Source organism: Camelina sativa, chromosome 11, assembly GCF_030686135.1.
Source record: "Camelina sativa cultivar CO46 ecotype springtype chromosome 11, ASM3068613v1".
Taxonomy (NCBI): domain Eukaryota; kingdom Viridiplantae; phylum Streptophyta; class Magnoliopsida; order Brassicales; family Brassicaceae; genus Camelina; species Camelina sativa.
The window spans coordinates 30,389,810-30,415,532 of record NC_141890.1 but is presented as its reverse complement, the minus strand read 5'-3'; the positions used below and the strand labels follow the sequence as shown (position 1 = coordinate 30,415,532).

General features: G+C 35.4%; 5 protein-coding genes and 1 pseudogene across 10 annotated transcripts; 4 read left to right on the top strand and 2 right to left on the bottom strand.

Annotated features, from left to right (window-relative positions):
* Positions 1-386: 386 nt before the first annotated feature.
* LOC104724454 (S-adenosyl-L-methionine-dependent uroporphyrinogen III methyltransferase, chloroplastic) lies at positions 387-3,034 on the bottom strand. The gene is made up of 6 exons (XM_087471141.1): positions 2,523-3,034; positions 1,634-2,197; positions 1,467-1,544; positions 1,296-1,365; positions 879-1,156; positions 387-782 (listed from the first exon to the last, which is right to left on the bottom strand). Exons 2-6 carry the CDS (start codon positions 2,174-2,176, stop codon positions 633-635), a joined length of 1,119 nt encoding a protein of 372 aa, XP_087327267.1. The 5' UTR covers positions 2,177-2,197; positions 2,523-3,034; the 3' UTR covers positions 387-632.
* A 3,787-nt stretch (positions 3,035-6,821) lies between these two features.
* Positions 6,822-11,426, top strand: LOC104724453 (sister chromatid cohesion 1 protein 2). 2 transcript variants are annotated; one of them, XM_010442942.3, is made up of 13 exons: positions 6,822-7,237; positions 7,815-8,094; positions 8,178-8,215; positions 8,298-8,344; positions 8,495-8,565; positions 8,647-9,401; positions 9,487-9,598; positions 9,679-9,809; positions 9,882-10,465; positions 10,599-10,632; positions 10,779-10,800; positions 10,891-11,023; positions 11,125-11,426. In XM_010442942.3, the coding sequence occupies exons 1-13, from the start codon at positions 7,114-7,116 to the stop codon at positions 11,218-11,220; spliced, it is 2,427 nt and encodes an 808-aa protein (XP_010441244.1). In that variant the 5' UTR covers positions 6,822-7,113; the 3' UTR covers positions 11,221-11,426. The 2 variants fall into 2 exon arrangements, with proteins under 2 accessions (XP_010441244.1, XP_010441243.1); XM_010442941.3 differs by having other exon boundaries at positions 6,879-7,237; positions 10,596-10,632.
* Positions 11,427-11,894: 468 nt separating this feature from the next.
* LOC104724451 (F-box only protein 12 pseudogene) lies at positions 11,895-13,265 on the top strand (annotated as a pseudogene). The gene is made up of 2 exons (XR_015571528.1): positions 11,895-12,968; positions 13,094-13,265. The product of XR_015571528.1 is annotated as an F-box only protein 12 pseudogene (transcript).
* Positions 13,216-15,199, top strand: LOC104724452 (putative methyltransferase At1g29790). Of its 4 annotated transcripts, XM_087473390.1 has the most exons (4): positions 13,343-13,477; positions 13,662-14,401; positions 14,525-14,665; positions 14,745-15,199. In XM_087473390.1, exons 2-4 carry the CDS (start codon positions 13,744-13,746, stop codon positions 14,756-14,758), a joined length of 813 nt encoding a protein of 270 aa, XP_087329516.1. In that variant the 5' UTR covers positions 13,343-13,477; positions 13,662-13,743; the 3' UTR covers positions 14,759-15,199. The 4 variants fall into 4 exon arrangements, with proteins under 4 accessions (XP_010441241.1, XP_087329516.1, XP_010441242.1 ...); XM_010442940.3 differs by having other exon boundaries at positions 14,525-15,199; XM_019231415.2 differs by having other exon boundaries at positions 13,662-14,665.
* Positions 15,200-15,428: 229 nt separating this feature from the next.
* On the bottom strand, positions 15,429-18,160 carry LOC104724450 (cytochrome c1 2, heme protein, mitochondrial). Its single transcript, XM_010442937.2, has 8 exons — positions 17,995-18,160; positions 17,688-17,781; positions 17,169-17,380; positions 16,781-17,060; positions 16,623-16,694; positions 16,432-16,548; positions 16,273-16,338; positions 15,429-15,805 (listed from the first exon to the last, which is right to left on the bottom strand). Exons 2-8 carry the CDS (start codon positions 17,745-17,747, stop codon positions 15,689-15,691), a joined length of 924 nt encoding a protein of 307 aa, XP_010441239.1. The 5' UTR covers positions 17,748-17,781; positions 17,995-18,160; the 3' UTR covers positions 15,429-15,688.
* Positions 18,161-20,977: 2,817 nt separating this feature from the next.
* LOC104724449 (uncharacterized) lies at positions 20,978-22,475 on the top strand. The gene has a single exon (XM_010442936.3). The coding sequence runs from the start codon at positions 21,120-21,122 to the stop codon at positions 22,143-22,145; it is 1,026 nt and encodes a 341-aa protein (XP_010441238.2). The 5' UTR covers positions 20,978-21,119; the 3' UTR covers positions 22,146-22,475.
* Positions 22,476-25,723: the final 3,248 nt, after the last annotated feature.

The window sequence follows — 25,723 nt, the reverse complement described above, 5'->3', positions numbered from 1 at the left end:
GTATCATTTATATTTTTGATGCTATTTAATTGATGTAAAACATTTTTTTTTTTAAGCTCATATGTAACACTATATATGTTGTACACTACACATCTAATAATATGATTCACCCTCCTAACCGTACAGTATCTTTAATATCTATCTAATGTCCTTTTGATTCACACAATCTATTTCTCATACCAAAAATTCTACCTTTGACAACGATCTGAGGCCTGAAACGACTGCATCTTCTGCTCTTTCGGACTTTGATAACTTCGTGCTTATTTCCTTTAATTCTAGTTTTTAGATATTCTTAGAGAAACTATGTTAACCTTTTTTTAATCAAGTATAGAATGTGTAAAATTTGGTTATGAATTGTGATCTTGTTGTTGATCGATTCTCTAATCTTTTTCTTCCCAACAAAACTAATCATTAATAAATGAACTAGTGAAAAATTTAGGCGCACCTTGGCTTTTCCTAAATTTTACCCCAACATTGATATTGGCTCTGTTTGAAGCCTTTGTTTATTACATTGGCATTGCCCAAATTAATCGAAGGACACGGACACAAGAAAATATCAGCCTTCCTTTTGTTTATTACATCTCTCAATCTTCATAGCTCCTAGAATTTCACAGTAATATCGATGAAAGCATCTAACGGGTCTCTACAAGGCAGGATGATTCTTTCGTGCAATGTGGCCATAAAGGAGAGAGCTCGACGACTTTCCCTATGATGATGAGCGTTGGTGACACCAATCCAGCTGACTGAATCTCAGTTGCAAAATCTTTAAGCTCAGCAAAAACCTTCACAACACCCCAAAGCCTTGAAAAGTCACTCTCAAGACTAACAAACAGACGCGGTGGAAATCACAGAGAAGAGAGTATGGTTTGGTTGCTTACCGTACGCTGTAGAGGAGTGGTTCCACGTTCAACCGCAACAGCTGGTGTATCACAAGGGAGACCATGGTCCATCAGTTTTTGCGCTAGAGAAGGTAACGTTCCCAAACCCATATAAACGACAAGTGTTGTATCCGGGTCAGCTGCATTCTCTGCAACAAACAAAGGGTCGGTCCCTCCTTTCCTAGAATGTCCCGTGAGGAACCTCACACTAGTTGCAACACCGCGATGTGTTAGTGGAATCCCCAACTCTGCTGCTATCCCTGATGCTGCAGTAATCCCTGTAACCATATATGCAAACTTCCGGTAAGATTAACCACTTCAGTCACCACAATCATATTGAGTTCCCAAAGAATGCAACAACCACATTAATCAGAGAATCAAAAGCTTGGAACAGAGTGACAAGAATAAGAACATTACCTGGGATAACTTGAACTCGAATCCCTTGCTGTTGTAAAAAGTCCATTTCTTCCCCGCCCCGTCCAAAGACCTGAAATTATCCATATAGAAGTTGCAAAAACATTTAGAAAGGGGCCATTTAGAAAGGGGCCACATTAAGGGAGAGTATGAGAAGCAGATATATAAGCTTACCAGAGGATCTCCACCTTTAAGCCTGACAACAGTGGCACCAGCTTCAGCAAAACTTAGGAGTAGTTCATGAATCTCCTCCTGCAACAACACCAATAAGGCTTAATGATCTTATCTGTGACAATATGATCCAGCTAACCAATCCATAAGACAAGGACTTAGGGCATTACCTGAGTTCTGCTATGATAACCAGCGGTTTTGCCGACATAAAGAAGCCTAGCATCAGGAGCAACCAACTCCAAGACATCATTGGAGACAAGCCTGTCGTAAAGCAAAAGATCGGCACTTTGAATAACTCTGACAGCTTTAAGAGTCAGAAGCTCAGGATCTCCTGGTCCTGTCCCAACGAGATACACATCTCCTGGTCCACAAACACCACCTTTGCAGCCTTTAACTCTCTTCTCTCTCAGCACAGACAAGAGCTTCTTCAGCTCAGGCAGCTGCGACGCAATGTCGTTTTCCCTAACAAAGACTTCATCTTCAAACGGCGATGGAGATGGAGTCGATGGCGGCGTGGGTTCAACCGCCTTGTACAGCCATTGATCCCTCTGGTACCTCTCCACAGAGTGCTTCTCTGTAAACGGCGAAGAAGAAGAAGAAGAAGACGCAGTCTTGTAATGTAAACTACAAACAGGACTCAAATTAGTGGTCCTGGCTTGTTGCCAATTCCGAACACTAGAAGAGGAAACTGGAATCCTCTGGACAAGAGCCATTTAATAACCAACAACACACGCCTGCACAAGATTTAGATTCATAAATTAGCATCATCATATCAACATCAACAAACCCAGATGTGATTTGACAAATTAATATATTCCTTAAATTGGTACAAAAGCACATATGTAAATTGACAGAGCGGAACTATGATCTGGGTCCTTCATTCTGATAAAGAGTTCAATATCAGATTGAAGGAAAAAAAAAAAGCTAAAAGAGAAGTCTCAGTCTCGAAGTAAAATAGCAACGCAACTCAAAACAGAACTCTCACAGAGAGAAAAAGAAACAGACTTTGATATTTTTGAAGTGTCGAAGCAGAGCAATAAACACAGAAATTAATCATACCCTGGAGCTGGGGAAGCCGCCGATTTGCGATTACGAGCAGGGAAGAGAAGAAACTATGAATTTAAAGATGAGAGATTTGCGAGCGTCCGAGAGAGATCGGACCAGACAGAGAGAGAGAGAGGGAGAGATGAAGGCAGGGGGGTTTTGTAATATGGAGAACAAATGGCGGCTAGAGTCTAGAGAGAGTTGTGTCGGAATTTGGATGAGGAAATGGGAAGATTCAACAATGAACACACGCCTGTGTCTATCTGTTTGCACAAAAAAGGTGAGCGTTGGCACCAACTTGTGTGCTTTTGCAAATATGCACATGTATTTATGTTTGTTGGTGACATTATTTGGTTACTTTTATCTGAGGACGAAAGGGCACTTCTCTTCAAAAGGGTTACTAACCCTTTGATGCTTTCAAGGGGACTCGTACTCTCGCAACTCATCCGGAGGGCAAATCCGTAGTTTCATTCTTATATTTTATCTAGTTTGATAGTTTCTCTCAGCACTTTGTTCTCTCTAGTCCTAATTTAGTACTAGTACTACTACTAGCATATATTGCAGAATGTTCTATTTAATCTCATCTTGTTCACCTGATTAATTAATACAAGGGTTTGGTTGAGACTTGAGAGCATCTCCTTAATCAAGCTTTTCAATTTAGTTGGATTGAAGAAAAGAGTTCTTGTTCATAGCTCAAAAGTTGAGATCACACGGCAGCAGGAGAGTCTTACTGGAACAGTGGAGACGGAAGAGAGACTTGTGTGTTTCAAGACAATGACTAATTGGGCCTTTATTGGACTTTTAAAGGTTTCGGTATACATATATTTGAGATCTCTATTGGGAATAATTATAATCAGGCCCATTTTCAACGACAATGACACGTCGGATTAACGATCTTTGATACGTCGATGTCACTTCAATGCCACGTATACATTTAACTTGACACGTGTTATATATACAAAATGACTGACCGCGGTAAAAAATAATACGTTTGGAGACGGTCTTTACGATGCGATGGGTGTGACACAGCTCACATTTCAATCAAAACTAGTCGACTAGTAGTTGTTATCCACTCTACTGTGTTATAAGTACGACATTAAAATCTCCATATCATAGATAAATCTTCTTTTCCTAATCAGCATTACTGTATTTCAATTGTTAGCCTTGTTGATTATAACAACACTGTTTTTTTTTTTTTTTTCTCATGAGTATAATTTTTTTATATACTTTTTTAGTCCAATATTAATTATAAATTATCTCATAACATCAGTTCTTCCGATATATGGACCAAATACTAAGTTTCCACTCTTATAAATTAAATTAGGGAAACGCACAATCTATATAATAATAACAATTCGAATAAATGCGACTAAACGTTGTGTTTTTTCAATCGTATCTTTTGAATATTTTTTGAAAAATCGTAATGGATTATTAAAATGGTTATTTATGAAAAGTTACAACTGTTCACTGTAAAGTTGTGTTGATTGGAATATTTGTATCTTTTGAAATCTATATATATTTGTCTGTTTGAACTGTTTTTCATTTTTTTTTGCCATGACATAAAATCAAATAAAATTTCAATCTCAATGGTTTATACATTTTTCTAAATTATTTTCTAGCATTCATTCTTTTAAAAGTCAAGAAATTCCTCTAATTCTTGATTTAACAAAAAATTTTTGGAATGATGAATCTAGTTTACATCTTTTAGTTAATTTTAAATATAAAAGTTTAATGAAAATACATAGAATGTTTTTCCAAGATTTAGATGGCTTACATAGTGAATTTTTGGATTTGACTTTTCAATATATTTAAACCCAATCCGAATAAATGCCACCAAAAGTTGTGTTTTTTCAATCGTACCTTTTGGATAATTTTTTTAAAAAAATCTGAAAAAAGTTTAAATTTTATATTTTACAAATAGTTGTGATCGTTCACGGTAACGGTTTTTTTGTAAAGTTGCAACTGTTCATTGTAGAGTTGTGTTTATTCGAGTATTCGTCGTATCTTTTGAAATTTATTTGTTTGAACTGTTTTCATTTTTTTGCCATGACACAAAATAATATAAAATTTAAATATCAACAGTTTTTACAGATTTCTAAATTATTATCTAGCATTCATTCTTTTAAAAGTAAAAAAAAAACTCTTCCAATTCTTGATTTAACAAAAGATTTTTGGAATGATGAATCTAATTTACAACTTTTAGTTAATTTTAAATATAAAAATTTAATGTCTATATATAACAGCAATCTGAATAAATGTCACCAAAAGTTGTGTTTTTTCAACCGTACCTTTTGGATATATATTTTTTAAATCTGTAGAAAAATTAAATTGTGTGGTTTACAAAAAGCTGCGATTGTTCCTTGTGATGGTTTTTTTTGTAAAGTTGCAATTGTTCACTGTAAAGTTGTGTTTATTCGAATATTCATATCTTTTGAAATCTAGATATATTTGTCTTTTTGAACTGTTTTCATTTTTTTGTCATGACACAAAATAATATAAAATTTCAATATCAACAGTTTTTACAGCTTTCTAAATTATTCTCTGGCATTCATTCTTTTAAAAGTAAAAATATTCCTACAATTCTTGATTTTAATAAAAGATTTTTGTAATGACGAATCTAATTTACAACTTTTAGTTGATTTTAAATATAAAAATTTCATGAAAATACCTAGAGTTTTTTTTTTCAAAAGTTAGATGGATTATATAGTGAGTTTTTGAATTTAACTTCTCAATATAATAAGAAAGATGTATTTTCTTTAAAAGCAGTTTATATGAGTTATTAGGTGAAATCAAGTGCATATATTTGCCATTTTTCATAGCACCCTTTTCATAACTTTTTTTTTTAATTCAAAAGGTTGTTTATGTTCATTGTAAAGTTGTGTCTTTTCATTATATTTTATTTATATCTTTTCATCACAACTTTTCAGTCTAGGTGTGTCTATATAAATAGTCATGTCTTTTGAAGTCTCTTTATATTTGTCTCTTTATATTTGTCTCTTTATATTTGTCTCTTCATTAGTAACTAACAAGTTTGTTGAAACAAATTTTCCATGTTGAATCTAAATAATTAAATATTAATATCTAATATTCAACGTTATTCTATAATCTAACTAAAATTTTAGAAATGATCATAGCGATAGAGAAATTTAATACAACTTAATATATAATTTACAGTTGCGTCTATTTTTATCGTAAGTTTTTGTTAAAAAAATAGTTTAATATTTAAAAATAAGAATAACAATCTGAATAAATACGAACAACAGTTGCGACTTTGTTTAGTATTTTTTGTAAGAAAATTGTTTTTATTCCTTTTTTAAAAACTCAAACAGTTGTATATTTTCATTTTAGAGTTATGTCTTTTTACTATATTTTATTCATATTTTTTTCATCACAACTTTTCGTTCTAATAGGTGTGTCTATTTAAACAGTCATGTCTTTTGAACTTTCTATATATTTGTCTTTTCATCAATAATTAACAAATCATTGTTCGTTGAAACAAAATTTCCGTTTTATGTTAAATCTAAATAATTTGAATATTAATATCTAATATTCAACGTTATTCTATAATCTAACTAAATTTTTAGAAATAATTATAGCAATATAGAAATTTAATAAAACTGAATATAGAATTTTTGCGTTGCGTCTATTTATCGTAACTTTTCGTTAAAAACTAATTGAATATTCAAAATTTATATTATTTTGTTTTTAATTATAATTATTTAATAGAAAATTATATTTACTCATTACAACAATTAGTTCAATATTCTCAGTTAGGATCACTTTGTCATAATAATTTTTGTAATTGTAGTTTTACCATAGTTCTTCATAAAAAAATCTTATATTTATAGTACTTTAAACAATATTTTTTTTGCAAAGTTGCGTCTATTCTACATAATATTTTTTGTTACAAGTTTTCATTTTGGTGGTTGTGTTTTTAGTAACAGTTTATGTTTAATTTATGTATTCAAACTATTTTATTACATTCAAATGATTTTATAAAGTATAATTTTAAGTTTTAAAATTTATTTATTTTTTTCTAAAATACTTCCTCCGCGACATCGCGGAGGGTCTGAGTCCTAGTAATATTTATAATAATATTAAAAAAACAAAAAGCAAAATAAAATGCATAATTAAGAAGGTGTGATTTTTCTGGTCACCGTCTAATTAGGAAGATTTAAATTTATGACTTATCATCATAATACACCTATATTTATGTATGTACACATTTTCAATTACCTAAACCAAATTACTAGTCAATTTATTTTTATCAAAATCAAAATATTAATTACTTTAAAACGAATTTAAAAAAAAAACAGATTAAGCGTGACTTAACAAGAAAATTAAAATTAAGAAAAGTTTTATCGGGGTTTTGAAGAAGCTTGCTCCGTACACCGCTTGACCGTTTCTTTTCTTTTCTTTTCTTCTCTCCTCGATTTCTTCTTTTCTTTTCTCTCTCCCTCCTTGCTTCAGTGTTTACGAAGCTATTGCTTCCTCTGAGCTCTCTCTCTCTCTCTCTTTCTTATTAAAAAACCAACCTTTAGTTTATTTAGTGTTAAAAAAAAAACCCAGAATCTGGGAGAGTAAAAGGGATCAAAAGACCAAAAAAATGTTTTACTCGCAATGTCTCGTGTCTAGAAAAGGACCTTTAGGAGCTATTTGGGTCGCTGCGTATTTCTTCAAGAAGCTTAAGAAAGCTCAAGTCAAAGCTACTCATATACCTTCCTCCGTTGGTTTGTCCCCTTCCTCCACATTGTCCTTCTTCTTCTTCTTATTCTTTTCTTCGTTCTCGAGATGGGATTTTTTTCCGGTGATTTCAAGGTGTAGAGTAGACTTGAAACAAGTGATCGATTGGGTGAAAGTTTCCAGCTTTATAGTTGAAATTTTTACCTGAAATAGAAAATTTAGGGTTTTGTTTGTATCTATTGGCAGCGTCAATTACAGTTCACTGTTGATATTTTTGGGGTTTTTTTTTCTATTCTATGTTAGTTGTTTTTGCTCATCAGTTGTTTGATAAAATGCCTGAATGAACCTCAGAGATTATGTTCAGTGATATTTGTACTGACGCTTTTAAGTCTGAATCCCATAGTATCAATCTGCTTAGTCAAAAACGTAGGGCTTGAACAAAAGTATCTTCTTTGCGTATCAGAATGCTTTGTTCAACATTTAGTTCGCTTGATCTCTTAAGTCCTTATATCCTCGAGAAAGATGGATTTTTTTTTCTATTAACATTTGACATTTCAAGATTTTTTTTTACTTCATTGCCGTTTATGATTATGTAATTCTTCTGGGCTTGTTTTGGATGCGCAGATCAGATCTTGCAAAAAGAGTTAGATGCGTTGACATACAGGGTTTTAGCGTATCTTCTTCTGGGTGTTGTAAGGATATATTCCAAGAAGGTGGACTTTTTGTTTGATGATTGCAACAAAGCTTTGATTGGTGTAAAGGAGTTCGTGGCTAAGGAGAAGAACAGAGAAAAGACAGCTGTGCCATTGCCTGCATCTACTGCGTGTTTTTCCATTGTTTTGCCTGAGAGTTTCGAACTAGATGCTTTTGAGTTTGATCTTGGGATTCTGGAAGATTTTCATGGGTATGCTTTTGTTATTCCTATAGAAAATGTATTTCGCAGAGATTCTTTCATAGTCTCACTTTTTGTTTCTTCTTCTTTCTCAGGGGAAATGTTAAGCCGCAGGAAGATATTACACTTAAAGGTAATTTAACTACTAAATTCGTTTGAAGTGAACCTCCTCATTGTTAATGTACTAATAATACCTATACACTGCAATGTAACAGATGGAAGTCAGGAAACAGAGAGCATGGACATGTACTCGATGGAAAGGGTATGGCTTCTCACCTTATAAACTACTGACTGTCTAACTGTACGGTTTTACTACAACGTATAGTGACATTATTTCTTGATTCCATTCCTTTTTATTCAATTACTTTTGTGAATATACATGTTATAAACATAATGCTTTGTGGAGTTGTAGTTTGACATGGATGATGACCTCATGTTTACGTTTCATGAAACTTTCTCTGCCAATCAGAATGAAACCAAGCAGTAAGTACGATATTTTTTGGTTCTATACATGTAATCAACAGACACAATCCCAACTTTCTGTGGTTAAACTTGTTGTTGCAGTGAGAGTTTCGCTCATGATATGGACGTGGATGCAGAAAATGTCAGAGATACTACTGAAGAAGCATCAGTCAAAGTCACTGAAGCAGAACCACTGGAGGATTCTAGAGATCATCAGAATGCATTTAGGCATAGGGAGGATCCAGAATCAGATGAAATTCTTGTGGAACCGCAAATATCCGAAGATATAAGAAAAGCTCAAGAAGAACATACAGTTAGAGAAACCATATGTACCATTGTGCGGGGACTAGTGGATCCTCATGAACCCTCAGGAGATAATCTACACAGAGATGGGCACGCGGAGAATTCAGAATCGGAGAAAACCTCAGTGGAAACAAGTTGCTATAAGACGCAGCATAGCGGGTCCGTCCTTTCTGAATGCGAATGTCCTGAAGCGATTCACGGGATTGAGGAGCAACCATCTGGTGCGACAAGAATCGATGGGGAGAAAGAGATCCCGGCGATTAGTACTATAGAAGAACCAGAACCAGAACCAGTGTCTGTGACTGGTTCCAGAGACTTTTCAGAAGGCATAGAGAAATGTCGAGGCAGTACTGAAGCGGAAATGATGAAATTTGAGTTGTCTCATGGGTCTCATAAAGAGCAATCTGAGACTCCTGAAGAGAATCTCAATGGTTCTGAGAAAGATTTTCTCTCTGACATGACTGTTTCAAAAGACCCCAGTAGAGGGTTTAGTGCAACAGATGTTCCAGTTGCTGTCACTCCAATAACACCTTTGCCGTTGAAAAAATCTGGAGGTGCATGTTTTTTAGAACTATGAGTTTCAAAAAAGATACTATTTAGTTATGATTTTAACGTGTTAACCTATACTTTGAAATACAGGGGAAACAAGCCCTCAGTTCTCGATCATTCCTACGCCGGCTGCAAAGGAGTCTTCTCGGGTTTCACGGAAGAGAAAATGTCTGATAGATGATGAAGTGATTATTCCGAACAAGTAAGAGAACTATTTTGTAAATATATTCATCTGCAGAGTTCCATACAAGTGTGTAATATTTGGTACTTCTGTTATTGTAGAGTTATGAAGGAAATGATAGAGGACTCAAGTAAATTGCTTTCAAAACGGAGAAACGTATCTCATACTGACTGTCTTGAGAGGAGAACCAAACGTTTTGCTGCACGAAGTTTCTTGGACCCTTTGATTCAGTGTAAGTAAAACCTCATAATTCGCTGTAAATCGATTTGTATTGCTGTGTTTGCTGATTGTTGTAATCCCACAGATGCTTCTGTGGAACTCCAGTCGCTTTTTTGTCAGCCCATCAAGCTTAAAAACTGGGCAACCACAGGGTTCCCTAAAGATGATAAAATTGCCAGACGTAGGGAAAATTCTTCTCGTTTAACTGTCAGAATTACTGGGGATATTTTATCTTCTGATCAGACTCAGAATGCTCAAGAAATTATGGAGACATCTCAGGCTGCTGCTCTTTCTGGGCTGAAAGTGACAGTAGGAAATATTAACGAGGTTCCGGTTGAGATGGAAGCTAGTTCCACAGCTTCTGGAACTGCTCATCAAACAGAAAATGCCGCAGAGACAACAGTGAAGCATTCAGTTATTGCTCCAGAAACACCAGTGAGGACATCAGAGCACACAGGGATTGCTCCAGAAACACCAGTAGTCTTCGAGCAAGTAGAGATTGCACCTGAAACGCCGGTGAGGGAATCAATGTCGGCAAGATATTTCAAGGACCCTGAGATCTGTTATAAAGACACCAGACCTGCAAGCCCCTTCACTTCCTTGAATGAGCACCCGTCTGTGTATTGTGTGGAAAACAGAGATCTTGATACGATTTTAATAAACGACGAGGTACTGCTATGTTGCATCATTACAAGGCATTGATAGTTCTTATAGTCTATCGTAGCAAAAGGAAAGCTTTATTAGTTCTTTTAGCCTTTCGTATTTAATTACAAGGTATTGATTTTTGTTTTTGCTTCAGCAGGTGAATGCAGATGACAGACAGGACTTGCAACAAGGTAAAACATATGTAGCTTTTGAGTGAAAAGTTTCAACAATCAAAATATACACTACTTATGTCGGGACCAAATCTTGTCTAAATGTTTGTTTTTGTTGCATGTCGGTCATCATGATGTCATCTTACTATGGATGTTTTGATTTGCAGAGACATGGTCAGCAAGAACAAGGTTACAAATTCACACTTTCGATATCAATCTCTCTGATTTGCTTTTACATTTAGATGATTATCCTAGTTTTCTGACTCTAGATTTGTACAGGAATGTGTCGAAATTCTTGGAAAAGACTTTTACGGAGCAGAGGGAAAGAGAAGAAGAAGAGAAGGTGAGTTTGTTGCAACTGTGTAGAGGAAGAATAAAGAAAGAAAGTGCAAGACTCTTCTACGAGACTTTGGTATGTCCAATTTTTTTCGCAATCTCATATGTTTCACATTTTTTATACCGTCTCCATGAAAGATCTGAGATGGAGAAACTCTCTGAATTTTGATTTTGCAGGTGTTGAAGACCAAAGGGTACTTGGAAGTGAAGCAAGATAGTCCATATAGTGATGTTCTTCTCACGCCATTCACTAGACAACAAAAAGCTTGTTGAAAATGACTATTTTCTTTACTTAGATTCCTCAGATTCCTTCAGTTAGGTTTCTGACTAATGTTGTTAGCTTGTAGTATCTTTTAACAGAGTAGCTAGTTTTGAGTTGTTCTTTCAAGTTATTTTTTTAGTAAGAATAATTGACGATCTAAAGTAGACAATGTAGTCTAAATTTGACCTTTAAACTACTTTTCGTTTTTCTCGTATGATTTATTACGTTCTTCTCTTGTCACGATCCGGAATCTGATTTAGGGGGCAATACAACCTGCTGTGGTATTTGAAAGATGGCCATGTTATTAGGGTAATAACTCCTTAGCCTCCACTTCACGATCTCCATTGCCTAGACAGCCAACTCTTCAAATCTGCATTACATTTTGAGATTTACAATTTACTCGATCAAACACAATATGCTAATGATGAGTAATGACAAAATCTTCCTGGGTGGTTAAAAAAGCCCATACACACTTATTGGGCTTGATAGGTTCAATTTCAAATCCACCAAAGGGACCTAACATCATCAACATCATCTAATTAGGTCGTCGAACTTTAACATATCTCACCGGAGCAAATACGACGGGAAAAAAAAACAAAAAAGATGAAAAATTCGATCCCGTTGCGTGTAGAAGCTATGGAGTTCCATCTTTGCACGTCAAGATTTTACCGAATTGTTTCTAACAATGTCCAAAGCTCGTCCACGTCTCTTAATTGCGGTAACAAGAAAAGAAGACGGTGTGTGGAGCTTTTACTCAACGCCTCAGCCTCAGAATCCATATAATAAGTCGTCTCAGTCTCCTCTAGTAGCCACCAATTTTAAATTGAAGTACCCTGTGGGTAATTGCAGCCACGCCTCTGGTTTACTCTATTTTCAAGACATGTTCATCCCAAAGGAAGGTACAAAGCGTGTGTTATGTAACCCTCTCACAGGACATCATGTGATCTTACCTGAACTTGAAGGTCGTTCTTATAGCTATCTAGGGTTTGATCCGATAAGCAATTAGTTCAAGGTATTGGTCATGGGTACTTGTGCTTATATGGCTTCTAGTGATTTAGATCATTATGTTTTGACACTAAGAGGAGGAGCTGCCGCTGCTGGAGAGTTGAGGTGGAGGAAGATCGAATGTCCTTTTACCCATGAGCCTCTGTGGAAGCGGGTTTGCATCAATGGGGTTTTGTATTACTTAGCTCTACATTCTGATGGAATGTCTTATGTGGTAATTTGATTTGATGTTAGATCTGAGAGTTTCAAGCTCGTGAACACAGAGTGCCGTTTTCATTGCCGTTCTCATAATCTGGTTAGCTATAAGGGGAAATTATGTGGGATTATTATGTTGGATTATGATGATTGTTATTATTCTGGTGGATTACCCCTTAAGTTGAGTTTGAGTATGTGGCTTCTAGAGGATGTCGATAAGCAGGAATGGTCAAAACATGTCTACTCTTTTTCGGTTGTGAGTGATGTTGTTAAGTTTGACCGCAATCTTTCTGTTTCTGGGCTGACTGCTACCGGTGACATTGTTTTGTCCATGATTTATGCGTCTAAACCGTTTTACGTTTTCTACTTCAATCCGGAAAAGAACACTCTCCAGATTGTTGAAATCCTAGGTGTTGGAGCTGATCGCGATTACAGAGTATACGCCTTTGTAGACTATGTAGAGGATCTTAGTGTTAATGGTGCCATCCAACTCGACTCAAGCGGCCCTTTACATTAAGGCGGACGTATCGTCTAACCTCTCCAACAAGGAGCAGAACAAGTACAATTCATTAGCTAATCTGCCCTATCGTTCTGTTGGCTTAGCTACTTAATATTTTTGTGGTGTTTAGTTTGTTTTCCGTTTTCTATTAGCTCTTTGATTATGTTGTTTTTTTCTTGATTAAGCTTTTAAGAGACTAGATAGGACTTTCCATTGAAGATACTTGGGGTCTAAATCGGTTGATCGGTGCAAGATCCTTGATAAGTTTATTCATCAGGCAATCACGAGAACCTGGATAACGTTGTGGGACTATATTTAGAGAAGAACCGAAAGAAAGAAACATATCGGATTTTGATCTTCGTTTTCTTTCTTTGTTGATTAATCTACCGAAATGTTGTAATGGACTCTTTAGTTTATTTAACTTTATATCGGGCGTTTTACTTAAAAGCCCATTTGAAAAGTCGGATATATTAAAAATCACTTGTTATAATTCTTGTGTCGGCGGCGATCCTCAGTCTTTGAGTAGCTTTCTTCTACTTTCATAGTGACTTTCTACTCTTCTTGATTTGGTAAGATCTGATTGATAATTTTTACTAAATCCCCACATTTTTTTTTGAGATCTTCTCTTTTGCTTGTTTCGTCGGTTGATTTATTGGATTTTTTTTTTTTTTTTTTTTTTTTTTTTTTTTTTTTTGCATTTCTACTTTGGTATTCAAGATCGTATCTTAAACATCATACAAATTGTATTTGCAGATCCAATCATAGGTTAAGTTCCAACAATATAATATGGTATAACTGGTGAATTGATGCAAAATATTGAAGTGTAACGCTCAAGATGGGATCCGTATCGCTAAAGATTGGCGATGGAACCGCAAGATTCAGGCGATCAACGCTCTTCTCTTCAGCCATCAACCTCCTTATGCTCTTCTCTGTAGTCTCTACAAACCTCTTCGCACTATACGCCTTCTCGTCTCGTTCCCAATCCAACAACACGCACCATCCTCTTCATTCCAACAACGTCTCTTTGGTTTCTCAGCATCTCTCCCTCATCCTCAGAGAAATCGATTCCTCTCACCGCACACTCTCTCAGATGGAGACAAAGATGGTTGGTTACGAATCTCTCGATCTCTCGCATCCTGAAGTCCCCCAAGAGCTTAAACTGTTCCTCCAGCAACACCAGCTTCCTCTCGGCAAAGACTCTCGTACTGGTATCACACAGATGGTTGCATCCGTTGGACATTCTTGCGAAACGTCTCTAGATTTGTTATCTCAGTATATGTCGTACAATGTCTTCGACAAGTGTCCTGATGATTGGAGCCTAGCTCAGAAGTTGATTCTCCGCGCTTGTGAACCGTTGCCACGACGTCGATGTTTGGCTAAAACTGTACATAAGCCAGGTCTCGCCACGTTTCCTGATTCGTTGTGGAGACCTGTTGGTAACGATAGTGTTAACTGGAGCGGTCTTGGCTGCAAAAGTTTCGATTGCTTGAAAGGTAAGAAACTGAGCCGGGACTGTGTTGGTTGCTTTGATCTAGCTGCTACTAGTCATGAGAGAGATAGGTTTGTTAAGGTTAAGTTGAAGACTGATTTCTTGATAGATGATGTTTTGAGTTTAGGCCATGGGAAAATCCGGATCGGGTTCGATATTAGCAGCGGATCAGGTACATTCGCTGCTAAAATGGCTGAAAAGAATGTGAATATAATCAGTAATACGTTGAACATAGGTGCTCCTTTCAGCGAGTTCGTAGCTGCTAGAGGTATTTTTCCGTTGTTCATGAGTTTGGATCAGAGGTTACCGTTCTACGACAATGTTTTTGATCTTATTCATGCTTCTAGTGGATTGGATTTAGCGGGTGGTAGTAAGCCTGAGAAGTTGGAGTTCTTGATGTTTGATCTTGATCGGATCTTGAAACCCGGTGGCTTGTTCTGGTTGGATAATTTCTATTGCGGGAATGAGGAGAAGAAGAGAGTTCTTACGCGTTTGATAGAGCGGTTTGGGTATAAGAAGCTGAAATGGGTTGTTGGAGAGAAAACTGATGCAGCAGAGGTTTATCTCTCGGCTGTTTTGCAGAAGCCTGCCAGAGTTTGATTTGTTCTTATTTTTTTGGTATTTTCTCAAAGGTTATTATTAAATTTTGAGCTCATTATATTTATATTTGATTGATTTCCAAGGGACAACCAGAAGTGTGCATTTTTGTTTTGAGCTTTCGTCCGATTTGTAACGTTTGTTTGTAGGATTGTGTAATTTGTCTGTTATTGTCCTAACGGATCTAGCCTATATTCTTCCCGCATTTTTCAAAGTTATACAAACTCGAGTTCACAAGAGAAGTAAGTTGGTCAAGACCAATTTTGATCTATCAGGTTTCAGGTTTTGTGTTCATTTACAAATCTAATGACTAACACAATGATGCCGTTAAGATTTTTAAAGTTCAAATCTTCCACCAGTCGACAATTATGCAGATTTTGATTTCTATGCAATTCGAATTGTAACAAATCATGTTTTGATATACACAGGAGAGGTTGTAAAACCACATATTTTTATTAAGACAAGCCGAGACCGGCTTCGGAGACAAACAAACAGAAATGGAAATAATACAATCTCAAAACCATGTGCAAAATATGAGGTTAGAAATGAAACTTAACTTATTTTCCCTCATTAGAGACTCTCTAAACGATAAATAAAGAAACATGTTTTGGAGACAAAAAAAAGTGGGATTTCGCCATTTCATCCCATTCAAGATTAATGCTTATTATCCCGAGAAAAGCTGATCTTCACGGGATTAGTTCACGACGTCGAGAACAAGCTTACGGGATTTGAGTACTGACCATTTCAGTCTCCTGTAATATGCAGCTTGAAGCAGAGCCAAAGACAGTAAAAATATCCATTTGAAACCCATCTGCACACACATAGAACCAACGTTAACAGAAACCTAAGAGTTGGATCACCAAATTTTGCGGGTTCCCTCTGGGGGTTGGTTTAGAGCCAAACATTACAGTTTTGAATACAAAGAAACAATATGCTCTAGAACATATAAGTCAAGTTCAAGTCTCATAATAGCAAACTAGTATCTAGAATGGGTTACTGTTGGTCTGGGATTAGCAGTCTAAAGACAAGAGCGGTGTTGTGGTCAATGCAACTATGGGAATTCAATCTGCTAAACCGAACATGGATAAATTGGTACAATAATTCTTCTATATCTAAACCAAACCAATCTACACTATGCGGTTTTAGTTTGGTTACAATTTTCTAAGACTGAATCTGAAAACCAAATGACAGAACCTATAGACACCCCTGTTGCAATCTTGTATATATAGAAACGGCAGCTTAAACAATGGAATCACATGATCAAACAAAGAAACTTACCAATTTCCTCTCTTCCATTTCTGGTTCAGCTGCCCAGGACAAGAATGATACAACATCTTTACCCATCTGCATCACAGTTAAACAAAGAAAAATTAAAGAGGTCAAATATGAGAAAGCTATATGGTCTGTAATTCTTTTCTAAAGCAGAGGAAAACTAACCTGTGCTTCTGTTGCAGGGGTTCCATCTTCATATTCCACAGCTTCATCATTAAGCATCTTTGGCATAGCAATTGCTCCACCAGGGAAATAGGGATTGTAGTGTAACCCCTCTCTGATCTGTACCATTGTCACAGGATCAAATTTAAAATCCAACAATTTGAAGTTGTAAAATACAAGTGATGCGAATATACCGAAATTCCAGCAGGAGGGTCACGGTAACCAGTCAACAGAGCAAAGACATAATTTTGGCCATTGTGACGTGCCTAGCAGAGCCAAACAAAGCTGCTGTTTAGATCACAGACGATGAATTTGATAAAAAGTAAACAAATTGAGTGAAATAGCACAAGACCTTAGTTACAAGACTTAGATCAGGTGGATAAGCTCCTCCATTGGCGAACCTCGCAGCTGATTCATTTGAGTATGGTTGAGGAAGCCGGTCACTGAGTTTACCAGGTCGGGTGAACATCTCACCCTCATCATTTGGTCCATCAACAACCTCGATTTCAGCTGCCATTGCCTTAGCCTCTTCCTCTGTGTAGGCAACACCCACCAAATCTCGGTACGAGATCAGAGACATCGAGTGGCAAGACGCACAGACTTGCTGATAAACTTGGTGACCACGACGGATCCTGCTCATAGCAAAATCAACGCCGGTCTCGAATTTGTCAATTTCTCAGCTTTAGTATTACAATTAAAAGAATAACTGAGACAAAAGTGTAGATTGAAAAAACACTCACGAAGCATGGTCATATGAGCTGAGAATGCCTTCATGTGGCCAAGGGTAGTTTGGACACTCCAAACCATGTTCGGCCTCATCAGCAGATGCCACTGTCGAAAAACTCAACAATCCTGTGATACCAGCACCCATGAGAGCAAACGCTCTTACACCAGCAGACCCAGCATCTTCATTAGCTTTCTTCGAAGAAAACCATGACAATACCGGAGTTGCCTGTGGTGGATTGATAACACAGAACAAATGAACAACAAAGTAAGAAACAAAAATGGCCAGGACCAAGTAGCCAAGTAGGTGTATGCTTAAAGAAACAAAAGTCTACTCATTTCATACTCTCTAAGCACAAATCAACATGTCTAAGCTGTTCTTATATTCCAAAATCTCCAAATCCACAAAAATTCTCCAGTGAGATTCCCACGGAAGCAATGAATTGCGTACACACAAGAACCAAAATAAACCCTATGATTCTCTCTCTCTTTAAACAGATCCTAAAAAGATGTTATAGGGAGTAAGAAAATCTCACGACTGATTGAGATTGAAGTTTCCTTCTAAGAAGCTGCTGGATAACACCTCCTCCAACCATTTGATGAACACTACTTTTGTACCAATCAACCTCTCTGAAACAAACAGAGACGTTTCTCAACCATTTTTTGCCATTTTATACATACAAAAGAATATCAAAACAAGAAGAACAAAAATGCGTAGAGCCCTAGAAAAAAAAAATCGATTCTCTATATAGATCCGAAGATACAGCAAACAAAAAGTGAAAGAAGAAATGGCCGATTCGGATATGAGATATGAAGAATCGAGAAAAAATTATAAAAACTCACAGTAAAATGAAGCAACGAGATCGGCGATTGACCAACACAAAGGAGGAGGAGGAGGAAGAAGAAGAAGTAAACAGACACCAGAGAAAATGTATGTCTTCCAGATGAAGCGACTGTGACACTGACACACAACAACTTAAGATTTTTCAATTTCGATGGGCCTAATATCGTTTATTAAAGCCCATTAGAGGCCTACCCTTATACCCAACAAAAGAAAACATCTGGAATATTTTTCACTGTGTACGTACCAAAATATATGAAACTTTTGAGTGATAAGTAACCACAGTAACATTCCTACGAAATTAATATAGGTTGAGATTATAACATAATGTTATTAACATTCTAGTCTTGTTTACTAGTTTGTGTGTGTATATATATATGAGATAAATTGTTAAAAAGGATTAGTACGTAGAATAAGTATTTGAAGTAGGAGATGTTCTTTTCACGGCTTTGCATTAAACTCGGTTGCATGATTTAATTAGCTGCTTTTGAATACAAGAAGGAAGTAACATGATTGTAGTACAATATCCAGAGGAGCTAGCAATTAGCATAGCTTGTGCTTTAGAGAGTCAGTTTCGCTAATTGTTGATAGCTAGGGACAAGATCAATTTTATTTATTACACGTCTATTTACCGGTTTAAAACCAATTTTATTTTGTATCCAACGTACGATTCTTCGTCAGGGAAAGGATTAATGCTTAATAAAATATTGAGATCTATGCACGCCTGCCTTAGTCCATCTTTTGATTTCATTTAAGTCATTATTGTCTAAGGAATCTAGACCACAAAATTCCTGACCGCAGAGGTCATGAATGCATTTCTTTGGTAAAAAGAAGCAATTCAAACATATCTCTTTCCCAACTTATCATATATGACATAAGTTGGGAAAGATATGTTTGAAATGAATACTATGCTCTTAGTTTATATGCTGTATTTGGTGCTCTATATAAAGAAATGAATACAAAGGTTTATTCCTTGAATTTTTCTTTATCAAATGCAAATACAAATATCACAAATCCTTAATATCTCTAATTTTGAATTTTAGATTAAGGACATCTTGATGACAAATGAACCAAAACAAAATTAGAATGGAAAATCTTGAACCATATCAAAAGTATAAGATACAAATGAACCAAACTCTAATTAAACCTAATTATACCTTTAAATTGAATCGAATTGAACTCTAAACGAACCTATTTTTTAAACAAAAAGAAAAAATATATATTTATTTTTTTTTTAAATCCCCAAACCAGAACATTTTGTTTTTCTTTTCTCAAACCAGAATTACTTTAGTTGTGTAGTTCAGTTAGTTTTTAAAAAACCAAATCTGAATGAGGGCACACCCCTAGAACCGGGGATGCATAGGGCCGACCACGGAACAATGAGAAGCCCTTAAGGCTTATCGCTTTACACTTCCATAAATGGAGACACAATATAGACACATGCATATTTTAAATAGATAGAGATAGATATTATACGTATATATATTTCCAAATGTGCACTGACATGCCAGCTTTTTCAATTTTGAAATGGAGGACACTTCATGCAATTTGATTGGTTGTGAGGAGAAGGAAGGACCATTTCCCATATATAAGAAGAGTAGTCTTGAAATGAGGTAAAAAAAACACCAGATGCTGTTTTAGCCTGATCATGGGACCCAGACACCTAATTTTATGATTTTATCATATAGTATAAATTTCATAATAATAAAAGAGCAATAAGCCAATCAAATCACACATCGCAGTTCCCAGAATTATTGGGTGCTTTAGATAACCATCCAATTAAATTATCATGTCGACCAATGTGTATGTTTATATGTGGAGAGATGTATGTTATAAAAGTCACATTGCTTATAGTATAATTAATGTTTGTGTGTGTCTGCCTGCTTTTTAACCGGTTTCGACCATACATATTTGTTTTGTTTTGTTAATACGGAGAGAGCTTTGTTAATCTCGTATCTCAATACCCGTTTATAGGATTTGAGCCCGACGAGATATTTCAGAAGATTTACAGTCATATTTTATACAAATATATGCTGCCAAGTAGTCTACCATGCCATTTATAGCTGGAACTAATATCGTGCAAAACCGAGCCATCTTGTGTCCTCCGTACAGTTTATATATACATAAAATTATTAAAATTATTCAGAACCAAAACCAAATGATAAAAGCCGATTGAACACCATCTAGTGCATTTTTGTTTAGAAATGTAATAAGGTTATGTATTTAACTTAATTAATAAACCATGTGAAACGAGTGTTGTTGAGATCAAAATGTACCATCTTTTATATAGTCATTTGTATTTTATACTTTAATAATTAGTTAGAAAGCACATATATATCATACATTAGAGTGACGAAACAGATTACACAATTTGATTAATAGTGTATACCTACTAGTTTTTATGATCAAAGACTTATTTTAAGTTTCTTTAAGAACATCTCTATACGTCAACTGATCAAAACGGCCGGTAGTCGTCACAAATAGACAACGTTTACAAGTTTTTTCGGGCTTCTTTATTGGATTTGATCACTCACGCATGTATGAACTGATCAATCTAACGCATATGAATAATATACATATATTAATTAATAATACATATACAACACGAAGAGATGGTAAACATGTAATCAACTAAACTTAATATAATTACGCGTCGTATATACACAAAGTATATCAGCCCATGACCAGTAATCGTTGGCTTGTATAATCCTTAACCCTTTCCAAAATATATATATATATATATATAGAAATCCTTAATCTTTTCATTGAGTGTCCTTTACATATGGACAAAGAAATCTAATTAAAATCCACCAAGAAAACAAACGAACTACAATATAATGACCCATATCGACACGACGACACCTACCCAAATTGACATTATTTTACTGGTAAATGAAGCTTTTATTATGATAAGATGGACGAAACACAGATCCTAGGTTTTAAAACTTAGTCACAACTCACAAGTAATTGGTTAGGAATGTAGGATCATTTGCTTATAATCTAAAAAAAGAAACGAAAATAATTTTATGAAAATAATAATAGTTAATCTCTCCTTTTATCGGAAAATAAAAGTTCAAACAAAACAAAAGAAGCAAAGAGACATAAAATTAGTGTAACGATGGCATAAATGAGACGCACACATAACCATCCACTGATATCCAAGTACTGTCTCGCATATATATGTTTTTGCCCTAAACACGTGGCGTTCTCCTATTCCCAAATGTTAATCTCTTCGGCCACCGGAGAGACACAGAAAGAATATAGAGAAATAGAAAGAGAGAGAGTGAAGAGAGTGAAGAGAGATAGAGGAAAGAGAGAGAGAGAAATGGATCAAGATCATGAGTTATGGCGGACGCTAAGATGCGCAGGTAAAGCGCAAGATAACACCTCTGTTGATACTCTCATGCTTAAGTACCGTCCGATCGCTCCAAAGCCGACGACTACTGGTCAACCATTCGTCGGAGATACGAGTATCATGAGAAGGACGAAGAGGAAGTACGTTAGGGTTTCCAAGAATAGTAAAGCCACGTGTCGATCAAAGACGGACGACGGCGTCAGATCTAGCTCGACAGATCCGGAGAATGGTCGGGAAGATATCGTCACGCTACAGCTCTTGCCGGAGAGATCTACGCCGTTGAGGTTGGATCATCATACTAATCTGGATCCAGCGGTGGAAGCAATGATCGGAGATGAAACCGGTGAAACGGACACGTGGCTCAAGTTTAACGGCGGCGATGAAGTGCTGCTGCAACGGGTTCCAGTAGAGACGTGGGTGACGTTGGAGTCCGTTAACAGTGGCTCGGTATCCCATGCGGTAGGGTTAACGGACGAAGAGATCAAGGATGCTTTAGACAAAGACACGTGTCCTGGTTTCATATCGGATGGTTCGAACCGTGTTGTAATGGTTAACGAGGCTTACCGGAAGATAGTAACCGGAGACGGCGGGTTCGGTAGAGACGTGATTGTGTGGTTGGTGGTTGACCAAACGGCGACGTTTTATGACTACCGAACTTTTACGTGTAAGGTAAGACTGGAATACACGTGGCGAGAGACCAAGTACACTAAAACGGTGCCGTGTGATGTGTGGAAGATGGAGTTTGGTGGATTTGCATGGAGGTTGGATACTAGTGCAGCTTTAACTCTTTGGCTCTGATGAGGTATAGAGGGTAAGATCATTAATTAAGATCAAGTTGTGGTTAAGGTGGTTTAATCTCACAACTTAACCACTATTTCCAACTTTGTGTATTAGGAAGTTAATAAGTGTAATACAAAAAAGAGAAACGAATTAAATGCTAATATATATGGGGGAAGTCTTGAGAATCAAGTCTTCCGGAATAAATTTGTGCGTAAGAGAACCTTATATATAGATTAGAAATTGCCATTATGGCATTTGCATGACTATAATGGCATTTGCTTGACTTTTGAATTCATTTTTATTTATACCTATCATTTGGGTATAACATAGATCTAAATTTGCATGTTATAAGATAATATATGTAATTTTACAGTTCATTGTCACAAAATAGAAACAAGGGAGAATTGGCATTTCAAGAGAGTGAACATATATATATCTATTGAAGTTATATATCTTGAATATAATTGTAGTTTATGGTTGAGAGATAAATGAACTGTACTCGGACACTATTATGCATTCATGCACCAAAGCCACCAACAACATATACATATTTGTATGTACTTTTATTTATGTATATTTTGGAAAAAAGATAAATAAACTGTTATTGGTGTACTTAATTAGTAATATATGGATTTAAGCAACCGTGTAAACTGTATATATAGAGAAGAGTCCGATGTGTGTTCTTAAGAACAACTGAACAAGATCCTCGAGATTTCATTACCGACATGTGTATTAGTCTCTATATTATTGGACAATCTCATCTCATCTTGTAGTTTTTGGAGTTACATATGCTGCAAGAAAAAGATCTTTGGGTTACATTTGAAGGTTTTGTACGTACATATATATATATATATATGTGTGTGTGTGAACTAGCTAGGTGTATATTTATATGGCTTTATTATATAGAAGTGTCGATATGCTATATGCGCATGTTAGATAGACCCATTCTGCAGTAGCCAATAATGATGATTACATCACATCCAAAAATCTTCGTGGGCTTTTGAATCCATATGGAGAATTCTCATTGGCTAAGCAAAAAGTTATAAGAAAAGTATACAAATAATATAAATTTGTAAAAAGATCTATCGAAGGGAGGGAATAAATAAAGTGGTTATGGAACACTCAAACACACACAGGGGAAAAAATATATTACACATGGCATCTCAACAGAGAAAGACATCAACCAATGAGCTTTCACGTTTTATGTTTTTTGTTTCTTTTTTCCCTTTCTGTTTAATTGTCTTGTTTCGTTGAATTAGTGACGCCATGCCATACCCATATTACCTGGGAGAGAAGTGTTTGGTTGGGGCTCAGTTTTATCGATCGTGGCCGTTCAAGTGTTGTTGTGAGATGAATCTAACCCGTACGTTGATGTCACGTTCTTGTGGACTCGGCTTGTGGAATTTTTATAACAGTGATGGAATTTTTGGTTGACGAGAAAACGAATAGGAGCCTATCACGTGTCTGTTTTTCTCGAATAAGCTAAAGTCTACAAAGAACAAAAAAACAATATTGACCCTAAAAGAATTACGTAAGATATATACCTAAGGTATTATAAAAGCGAATAGTAAACTCAGTAGTTATCGCGATATAAGTGAAACATTATATGTATTTTAATGCTGCATGATGTACTTGCATGTCTGCATTCTCCGTATGCAGCTCTAGAATAATATTGAAGAAGAGCAAATCCAATTGTCTTAAATTTACTTCATATAGGGTTAGAGAGTCTACAAAATCTATAGGCAAATATAATTAAAGTCTTTTACATCTTCTTCCAGTGTGAAGTTTTTGAAAGTATCTAAAATAGCTAAATGAGTGTTTTTTTATAATAATTGCTTATCAATGCGCTTATCTCCAAATTATGAAAAATTTCAAGCTAGAAACAAAGAATCAAACTAGCTTAACTAACTCTTTTAAGAGCAAATTTGAATTTAAATACAAATCATAATGAATGAATGAAATTTAACTTTTGACCTACAGTGAGTCTCCTCAAAATGAGCTTTATCACTTTTTTCGTTGGATACTTATATTTGTTATGCAACTTCTGAAACTTTCAACTATTTAAACTGTATGCATGTAAGAAATAAAACCCAATTAGCATCTCACCATCTGTTTTTTTTTTCCTTCTGATTTGATAGCATCTCTCTATCTTTTATTCTTTGTAAACTAGCATCTCTCAATCTTGACCTATAAAGTAATGGTCCTATAAAATACTATTTGATCTATAATATACAAAATGTGTGATGGGGATAAATGAAGAGCGACGCTATTGGTGAGGAGAAAGTCCACGTGGATTAAAACTTTGCGTAGTGGTGAATAGATGGTTGAGACTGATTGGTCCAGCACTCTCTGATTTGGACCAAAATCTCTAATCTCCCCATCACGATAGATACGCTTATATCTATATATCTTGTCGTGCTTTTTTGAAATTCAAAAACTCAACAAATATTATTTCTATTGGTTTGCTTTTGAGAAAAAAAATAATTTCTTTGTACTTGTTTGGCTCGATATAATCCTGAACACGTGTGTATATACGTACGTAATATACATACTGCATATATGTACACAGCCAGTGAATCGTGGATGCATCATGCATGTACGATGGACCTATATATTTAAGTTTATGTTTAGGTAATTCCGTAATTGGTAGAATAACTTTATTATTTAGCTATATATGTAGTCCTTCATATTTTTTTTGCTAAACAAATTTTAAAGACTAAGGTAGTTATCAAACGAACAATTTCCTTTTTTTTCTTCTTTTTAGATGGTAAAAATGAAAAATGTATATAAAAAAAAAATGAGTAATATGATTTTTAAGTATTATTGTGTTCAAATGTAAGTATAGTATTTATATTATCGTCCTTTTTAACCGAATAGTTTGAGTCCTTTATACCAACTACAATTGATGTTAGCTAGTTTCAATTTATAATAAACAACTTCTAAGGACATTTACATGTAGATTGCCGACTATATATCCATTTTTAAACGGGAACTAACTTATACGCAAAAATAAGCAATCACACCTAAATTGTAGGAAACTCTCTCTCACAAATCAGCCCACATGTACATGATAAATATCTTTGAACCCATATTATATATATATATATATATATATGAACCCGTAATCAGTTAATGCCGTTTTATAGTAAAGCATTGTTCATTGTTAGCGTTAACTATATGGATTGCTTAGCATTTGATATACTGAGAGTGTACGTATATAACGATGTTTAAAAAAAAAAAAAGTACATGAGATATAATATTTCTGTTCACAGTAAATCTAATACTTTGATATTACTAGTCACATATTAAAATACGATTGTTTCATTTAATTCGAGAAATTACTGTGTTAGATAAATTATATGTTTTGTTAGGACGTGATACTTATGAAGATTTTGTTTCAACAATGCGTATACATATTACGACAACAAAAACATATATGTACTGTATGAAGTTTTTGATGTCAACATAAATATGTTGAAGAAATGCATCTATGAACTGGGGACCCATTGCATAAATATGGAACCAATCATCAAATCATATATTCTAAATGTGATAAACGCTTGCCCTAGCCACGTGTTTATGTACTAACTTTCCTC